The sequence below is a fragment of the Anguilla rostrata genome, chromosome 5 (genome assembly GCF_018555375.3).
Source record: "Anguilla rostrata isolate EN2019 chromosome 5, ASM1855537v3, whole genome shotgun sequence".
Lineage (NCBI taxonomy): Eukaryota > Metazoa > Chordata > Actinopteri > Anguilliformes > Anguillidae > Anguilla > Anguilla rostrata.
Genome location: NC_057937.1, coordinates 26,695,706 through 26,705,297, shown reverse-complemented (window position 1 = coordinate 26,705,297; position 9,592 = coordinate 26,695,706). Strand labels below are relative to the sequence as shown.

Here is a 9,592-nt window from a genome sequence, read left to right as displayed (position 1 = left end):
TTAAAATAAATGTAGGAAATATACATTGATGAGTCAGATCACTAAAAAAATAATTGTCATATTATATCTTGATCCCTTCCAAATGTCAACAAGGAACTGTGTAGGCTGCTCTGCTAAATTATTGCAATGTAATGTCACGGTACGGGTGCTGGGACCCAGGCGCAGAGTGGGAAAAAACCACGAAACTCAAAAAGGGGAAAATTAACAAAGACTTTACTAACAGGCAAACAAAGCCACAATGGGCAAAACCACAAACTCAAAAAATATCTAAACAAAGCAGAAAACAAGAGGGACTCACAAATACAGGCAGGGCAGAACACGGTCAGGGCAGAATGCAGGCAGGCAGAGCACAAGGGTAATTCAAACAGGTAGGTCAAACACATACAAGGAACAAAACACAAACAGGTAAAAAACGCAGGCAGGTACAATGGGTCTGAACAAACGCAAGTTGGGAACAAACAAACAGGTAAAAAACGCAGGCAGGTACAAAGGGTCTGAACAAACACAACTCGGGAACAAACACAAGTCAGAACAAACGCAACTCGGGAACAAACACAAGTCAGAACAAACGCAACTCGGGAACAAACACAAGTCAGAACAAACGCAACTCGGGAACAAACACAAGTCAGAACAAACGCAACTCGGGAACAAACACAAGTCAGAACAAACGCAAGGAACCAGCACCCGAGTCAAGGGAACAGAGAACTTAAATAGACAAGGGGTAACAAGACACAGTTGAACTCAAAAAACAATCAAACCAGAAGGAGGGGATAACAAGACATAGGTGGGAACAATGATGGAATAACGAGACAACCAATAATACAATTAACAGGGGGGAACAGGACACAAAACAGAAGTGCCGCCATCTGGCGGCCCAACAGGGAAAACGCAGACAGGAACACCGGAACATGACAAATGTACAGTTAAAAGCAAACAAAAATGTAATTTTAGCATGATGAAGTAGCCATGACAACAATTTTTTGGCATGCTTCCATAGTGACAAGTGGTCTGCTCATGGAAATGTGACCATAATGCCTACCTGCCACACATATGGCTGAATAATCTTTACTTATAGTTAGTACAAGGAACTCACATTCCTTAAATAAAAATTGAATAGTCCAATTAGATAGTCAAAATTTTTTGGAGGAAATTCGGTTTTTTGGCTAGTTAGACACGATCGATATCAATTCCATCTCCGTGCGTCCATTACGAAAGTATTAAATTAATTATCCACAGTGTGCGTGCTAACTGTGCTACCACCATTAATATCATAAAGAAAATGTCGCGTGATCTGGATATTTTCACCCGTGACTGGCTTTTTTCACATATTAATGAAACTTTCAACATAAGAAAAGATAGAATGAATTGTCATTTTCATCTTAACATTTTAATAGCTCACTGATTTTTAAAAACGTGAACTACAATTTTCACACGTGAAAAAGAAACATTAGACTTGAAATAGTATATATTACGTTTTCTGCGCTCATTTTATAAATGGGATTATTTTTATTTTTATAATTCACATTTTACACCTCTGCGAGTAACAAATGAAAATATCACCGAGGATCTCAACCCCGATGTTTAAAACACTGGCGCTGCGTATGCCCATTCACGCACGAAGGATCTGCCCACATGTATGCACAAACGCAACCGTTGCGACTGCAAAGTAATATGTGGCATCAATGAAGATTTACCTGTGTGAGACATTTTTGCTAGTCTGTGATCTATTCTGGGTCATACAGTTTCATAAGTTTGGTAGTTCTCTATTACAAATGCTAATTGGGTTTTCCAAAACCCCATGTCCAGCACAATCTCTCCTCGACCCACTCAGCTAGTACGCGTGCGCGGCGGTGCGGTGGGAAAGTCTGGAGGTAGTGCTGCGCCTCTGCAGGACTGTCAAGCTCCGAGCGGCTCCTGCTCACTGCGCCTAGCAGCAAGCAACATGAACGAAGAGAGGGAGGGGCAGACATAAAGCAAGCAAATCGCCTCCGTGAGAAAAAAAAAATTACGAACCTTCTCGTACCCCATTGTAATACCAGCATTGCTGTTTATTTCGGTCTGATTATGGTGCGTTTGATTAAAGCAAGACAACAGGGCGCGGTTTAGAATGTATACACGATTTTTGTGAGTTGGGGGAGAGGAATTCGTAAATATAGGACCCCCTCCTCCCCTTGTTGCTGCAGCATCTTTTCAGCGTAATTTCAAAGGGAGAACACAACGACGCGCTTATCAACGCAAACGATGTGTAGTAGTAGGCTACAACTTCCTACGGATTGCTTGGCTTGGGCATCACAATTGAGGATTGAGAGGAGTATCGATCGGTCAGTAAATAAATAAATAAACTGGCGTGTAACAGTGCTTAAGATGACCCTGTAGTCATTGCCGACTCCAGGAACAGAATCAGCGACGGAGAACGGAATACAAGTCTGTTTTTTTTTTTTTTTACAAAAAAGAGGAACATTTTGAAAGGGAAAAGGTCTCGATGAGGGCACCGGGCTGTGCTCAGACCCACTGGTGCTGTCCGTTCAGCACCACTGCCGTCACCTTGCGCTGAATGTCATCAGGCGCTGAGAATAATTTCCTAGTCGACGGATCTGGGTCTGGGTCTGGGCTTTTAGTGCCAAGGAAAACGCATTTTCAATTTTCTTCTGTGTTTTTGGAAATATGATTGTTTTTTACGTTCTATTTTTCGTGATATTGTGTTTAGTGGCAACATTTTAGATATGTATGTTTTCCTTGTGCTTCTGGCAGCAGCTACACACCGGTGATCACTTGCTATGACAACCGCTTGAAGCAGCCGTAGAAGTGTTCATTGGCTCTCAATATAAGCTGTTGCGATTTCGTATTTTTTGTTTTTGTTTTCTTACTTTTTTTAACCGGAGCCACACATATCTTTCTCCCCTATATCTTGATTTCTGAGCTTTATTATTAGTATTTTCATCTTTTCTCATTCCGATCCCTATCCCTTAATTCCCCCTTCACCTCTTGCACGTGTCGTCCCTGTCCTGTGTACGATTTAGCTATTATTACTGCAGTTAGAGGTTTCCCCGTGTACGGATAGCGTTGCAATGCCTGGGACTTATTCGAGACATGCCTAAGGGACGCGATGGGCCAAGGCGACGAGAACGATCGCATTGTAATAAACGTGGGAGGGACCAGACACCAGACTTACCGCAGCACCCTGCGCACTCTGCCGGGCACCCGATTAGCCTGGCTCGCTGAACCCGATGCGCACGGCCACTTTGACTATGATCCTAAGATTGACGAGTTCTTCTTTGATCGGCATCCAGGCGTGTTTGCACACATCCTCAACTACTACAGAACCGGCAAGTTACACTGCCCTGCAGATGTATGCGGGCCCTTGTATGAAGAAGAGTTGGCGTTCTGGGGTATCGATGAGACGGACGTGGAACCATGCTGTTGGATGACCTATCGACAGCACCGTGAAGCTGAAGAGGCGCTGGATAGCTTCGGTGGAGGAGCCCTCGACATGGGCAATGAGGAGGCTGATGGGGATGGCATGGGGGACTCGGGAGACGGCGACGAGGAGCTGGAAATGACTAAGAGACTGGCACTGGGGGACTCCCTGGATGCCAAATCTGCGGGACTTTGGAGGCGCTGGCAACGGCGCGTATGGGCACTATTTGAAGATCCTTATTCTTCAAAATATGCAAGAGTGAGTAAGCGTTCTTTAATTTTTTTATATGTGTGGGTAATTATGGCTATTCACATTATTGCAGATGAATTGCGGTAAACTGGACAGAGTAATTATCGAAGCATCTACCGGACCTTTTATTGTAGTTTTCTAGTTGATAATTGCAATTTATATACTGTGTGCGCGCGCGCGCTCATGCATGCGTATGCGAGAGAGAGAGAGAGAGAGAGAGAGAGAGAGAGAGAGAGAGAGACCTGTTACACTGCGCAAGCTTGTGTTTTTCAGGCCCTAACCTTGAAGTGATATTGAACAGGTCAAATTCATTCTCAGACTCGGTTTACTGCAGTTACAGACCCCAAATGGGGAAATGTAAGAAATCATCCATTTAGATGCATCGTCAATTACTGGACGCAAAGCCATTCATAGAATGTAGCCCACTGCTGACAGTCACTTTGACATTGCAATGGCTGTGATGTATGCACGGAAACCTGATAATGTAAGCTTCTTAAATATTGTGTGTAAAACAGCAATTCAGCGACAGGTTAGGTAGCCTATGAATTAAGGGCTCAATTTCTGACGACGTTATGATGTAATGGAATAAACAATGACGGTTATATTTTAAGCATGGTAATCATATTTAAGAAACATGATCTAACAGTGTATCATGAATTAGAACCACGACGTAATCAAGCTGCAGAATTTAAGTAACGAGGCTATGCTTTCTTTGAGAGAACATGTTATGTCCATTTTGTCTGGGCGTCTTGTTTCATTGATCAACGGCCGTTTTTCGTCCTGGTGCGCTGGTACATGTAGGCGCCCCACTCCGCAGCTGCGGGAGAACTTACACACAAATTAATCTCACGGGGAGAAGATAACAGAGAATTTATCACCAAGCTAAAGGCTTCCATTATTTATGTTCCTGCCCTGATTGAGATATGACACCCAAGGAGACCGTAAACTCATTTTTGACAACACAAGATGTGTATATTTGTTTGATCGTCAACACAGTAGCCTACACTGCGAAAACGGAAACGTTTTCTTTGCCAGGGTAAAATGAAATTAATAAAACGCAATCTTTATGGTAGTTCAAATTAATATACAATTTGGCGTGGCTGAAATTTGATCTTTATGGGGCGTGATGTTTGAGATTTAAGGAGAGTCGGTAGGGAGGTAGGGAAAAATCTGTTCCGGAAGTAAGTTTCGGATGTAAAGCGTTATATTTTACAATAAATTAAATCATACAGTGCCATGAAAAAGAATTTGCCCCCTTCCACTATTATTGTCACAGAATGGCTTCAGATATTTAGCCAAAATGTAATATTAGTGAAAGGAAACCTGAGTAAACACAAAACACATTTTTAATATACTTAACAGTTATCAAACATCCATATCACCCATGTGAAAAAGTAATTCCCCCTTAAACATAATAACTGATCGCACTACCTGTAGCAGCAATAACTGCAACTAAACACTTCCAATAATTTGATACCAGTCTTTCAAATTGCTGTGGAGGAATTTTACACACTTTTTCATCTTTGCAGAACTGCTTTAATTCAGACAAATTGGCAAGTTTTCAAGAAATAAAACGTCCATTTGACTTCCCTGCCCGCTGGTTCACCCTCAAATATGTTTTAATGAAATCTTGCGGCATAAATACTTTTTTATGGTATAAACATGTTACTTAAATTATGAATTATTGCCAAAAAACGTAGTCTAATCATTGTTAATCCTTCTAACAATTAAAACTAAATTGGAGGTTTGTGATTGAAGTAATTTTAGACCTTTCACGATTGATTTGCATCACTTTCGATTTTATGGTCGGTATAGTTAGCTAACAGAGCATGCAGAAGGCAGGCTAGGCTACTGTGAATTTGTGCGACAGTGGTCGGGTAACTCCCGCACAATACTGTTATTCATGGTGTTTAATTGTGCGTATTTAAGAATATTATTAGTAATAATAATACATTACATTTGGTGTGGTGATTCTAGACTGGTATCTGGGGCATACATTCACACTGCATCCACTGGGTGTGTGTCAGGAAGCTGTAAATTATTTTTCACCTGTATTCCAAAAGAAGAGCATTAAGCTATTGTAGCTATGACAGGAATACACAGATATACAGATAAACAGAAATAGTCCAGAGCAGGGGTGCCCTGACTTTTTTGCCTCGCGATCAACTTTAGCCAGAAGAATGTGACAGGGGTTGTGGGGTAGTAGCGAAACGAAAAAAATCGTTGGACAGTGGCTGCACGCAATGTTTTTAAGAACGGTAGGACAAACTAATTAAATTGAAAACGTCACATATACGTAATTGCATACAACATGTCCATTATTTTATTAAGCATATCCAGTCCAACAATGTTATTTATTTAGTAAATCCAAATATTTATTTTTTGAGTCTACTTAATAATACTGCGTACAACCACTAGCCAACATTTGTGTGTGTGTGTGTGTGTGTGTAGTAGAGTGTATCCAGTGTTGGGCAGTGCTACTAGCTTAACTAGCCTAGGTTTTCCAATACCATGTGTGTGGTTTTTATTTCTAAAATGAAGTAGCTATAATTACTAACAGCTAGCTGTATTGGCATAAAGCCGTAGGGAAATGGGATGAAAACGGGAAGAATTAGATGCATTTTTTTAAATGATATGGCAATCTACCTGTGATCGACCGGTCAATCGCAAGCGACATAATGGGTACCACTGGTCTAGAGGGACTTTCAATGGATTCTGCTATTGCTTAAGCTACTTGCTATGGACATTCTGGGAGCTTACGACATAGTAAACAAATGTGGTTGCCCGCATAATGAATACCGGAAAACATCTTACTGGTAACTTTTCGTTTTTGTATTAGTACATAGACTAAAACAATTTTTGTCACCCAAAAGAGTGTTGCACATCTCTAATATATCCTACTAATTTGAGTCATGGCCATTGCAGTGTTGTAAATTCTCAAATTTCACCAAGTTAAGTGTGTGTAGCTAACGTTAAGTTGTAATGTTATGTGCATTGCTGGCTTAATGCTTGCAATAAACTGTTGAATTGACACAAAACGGAGTTTTAACATTTTTCCGTATTGTTGCGTAGCCTAATTAAGAGCACGTTGCTAACCTTCTTATCACACCGACTTTGCTTGTATTTTTGGTGCACCCTCCAAGGTGTTTTGTTGTGGGCCAACAAAACACCCTCTCTATCAATTTTCTCTAGGGCTGGTCCTGTTATCACCATGCTTGACTGTTGCTATGATGTTCTTACTGTGAAATGCTGTATTTGCTTTACGCCAGACAGAATGGGACCCATGTTGTCCAAAAACACTTTTGACTCATTTGTCCTTAGAATATTAACCCAAAAAGCTTGTGGATCATCCAGGTGCTCTTTGCAAATGAGAGACAAGCATTGATGTTTCTCTTGGTTAATAGAGATTTTTACCTTGCAAATCCATCTTGCGATTCCAAAAATCCCATTTTTGCCCAGTCTCTTTGTGGAGTCATAAACACCGATCTTAGCTGAGGCTAGAGAGGTCTGCAGTTCTTTGGATGTTCTTCTAGGATGTCTTGTGACTTCCTGTATGAGTTGTTGCTGCATCCTCTGAGAAATTTTGGCAGGCCAGCCACTCCTGGGAAGATTCACCACTATTCCAGGTGTTCTCCGTTTGTAGATATGGAGAACACTCCATATCAGATAGTTTGATCCCAAAGCCTTAGATTGGGCAAGAGTCATAAATACACCCTGGACATGCCACCAATCTATACACCATTCACTCACACACTCATACCGATGGGCAATTTACAATGTAATTAGCCTACCTCCATGTCGTTGGACCGTGGGAGGAAACCAGAGTACCCGGAGGAAACCCACACGGACACCGGGAGAACATGCAAACTCCACACAGAAAGGCCCAGGCCGGGATTCGAACCCAGGGATGTGAGGTGACAGTGCTACCCACTGCACCACCATGCTGCCCTACTCTGTTTCACATGGTATAATATTACATCTAAAGATCTGAAACCATTCAGTGTGACAAATATGCACTAATAACAGAAATCAGGAAGAGGGCAAATACTTGGCACTGTACATCATTTTAAGCTGTCATCTGTCCTTGTCCTTAGTATGGTTTTCAATTTTTCAATTTTAGTGGGAATTGTTTGCTAGGTGACCAAAAACATGGATGTATCTGTATGTATAAATGTAACAGCTGTTACACTGTTACAATTATGCTGCCTCTGTTGAAAACCATCTACATGTAGTGTCCCTTTGGGAAGAACTTAGGGATTTTAAATGGTGTTTAATAGTTGTTGAATAAATTCATTGTACTCATCAACATGATTGACTTTTTAAGTTAGTTCAGTGTCTAAGGTTAAAACTAATTTTCTTGTTGCATTGACATGGCATCATCTTCTGGATGCCCCAAGTTATTTATGTAAAACAAACTGCCACCTGCTCATAGGCATTTATGTTAAGCACAAACCAAAATGATCTGTATTGTAAGCTGTTTGCTTTCAAAAAGCTTACCTGGGTGTTAAGTAACAAACAAAAGCAGCTTTGCTCATTGATTTTGACGTTACCACAACTCACTTCACGGTAAGTTACAAAGCTGCTTATGCGTCAGTATTTTTTCATAAATAAAGTCTCATGCTTCATAATCTAAGGATTTGGCTGGTCTCGCATTACCATTGGAAATGTGTTTCTTCGGTTAACATTTGTATGTGCTGGGGGTAAAAAAACATTGTATGTTCATTAAAAAGCATTTTCATTTGCTGTTACAATTATTCCACTCTTCTGTTACAATCATACCGACTAGGTTGTATAAATGTAACATCGGACTGCTTGTACTTTGGTTTAAATTGTATCTGACTCGATGGATATCCATCACATGAATATCCAGGTTGGTCTGCTAAATTCTCAGCCCAGGTCTCCTAATCTGACCACCTAGTGAGATGAAAATTTCCACTCCACCTCATCTGAAGAGTGGTGAGCATTCTGCTGCTATGCATCACCAACGTGGGTGCTACACATTCATCCCATTCACTGTAAAAATATCTGAGATCCTGAGAAGTGCTACATTGAAGCAATTTGTTATTGAAGCAGCTGGAACCCTGTTGTATTTGTATGTATGTATTATTATTTTATTTTTTTCCCCACCATGTTACAAGAATGCCTTTCCACAGAATTGCTCAAAAACCCACCAAATATATCACGCTTGTAAAGGACCATGTCAGGTATGACTATCATGACTATCAAGCCCCAGTTACCAAATGGTGGCACTATAGCAACCGATTGAAAATGCAAATTTTGGAAGCATGACCCATCTCACTTAGTCATAAAAATGGAACACAGATTCTGTGATTAGCAAAGATGTTACTGGGGAAATGGGCTCAGTTTTGTTTGTACCAAACAATGCACTTTTCTTTTGAGCAAAAGAGCTCAACTTTAGTCTTATAAAACCACAAAATCTTCCAGAATGCATCAGGGTATGCTATATGGTTTCTGGCAAACTCCAGGTGTGAATTCATGCTGGTCTCAGAAATGATTTCTATATATCCACTCTCCCAATGGCCCAATCTCTGAAGTATTTAAGAAATTGTTGATCTCTGGGTTAGGGTTTCTCTTATTTCATGCAATGAGCTCCGCAACTCTGTCAATGTTGTAGCTGGACTAGTCACTTACAATTGCCCTTCTTGTTGGCTAACTTGTTCTTGGTTGTGTCTGGGTTGTGCTGTGTTTTTTGTTTCCATTTTGTTTCAATTGACTTAATGGTGCTCCTAAAAAGGTTCAAAGCTCTGCCAACGTTTTATAACCTTATTCAGTTTTTTCCCTCCTAACAGCATCTCGGGTAGTTCCTTAGTCTTCATGACAACCTCATGTCAAATTTAGACTGCCAATACAAATGGAGTGAATTCTTATGAATTAAGTCATTTTCAGGTTTTTATTTTAAATTCC

The 9,592-nt window shown here is 40.7% G+C and overlaps 1 protein-coding gene across 4 annotated transcripts in view; it reads left to right on the top strand.

The window, feature by feature from the left end:
• The first annotated feature begins 1,870 nt into the window (after positions 1–1,870).
• kcnc1a (potassium voltage-gated channel, Shaw-related subfamily, member 1a) overlaps positions 1,871–9,592 on the top strand; it is a 301,862-nt gene continuing 294,140 nt past the window's right edge. For all 4 annotated transcript variants that reach the window (XM_064335692.1, XM_064335690.1, XM_064335691.1 and 1 more), the window contains exon 1: positions 1,871–3,676. In XM_064335692.1, the coding sequence (XP_064191762.1) occupies positions 3,107–3,676 (570 nt within the window). In that variant the 5' untranslated portion in view covers positions 1,871–3,106. The remainder of the gene's footprint in view (positions 3,677–9,592) is intronic.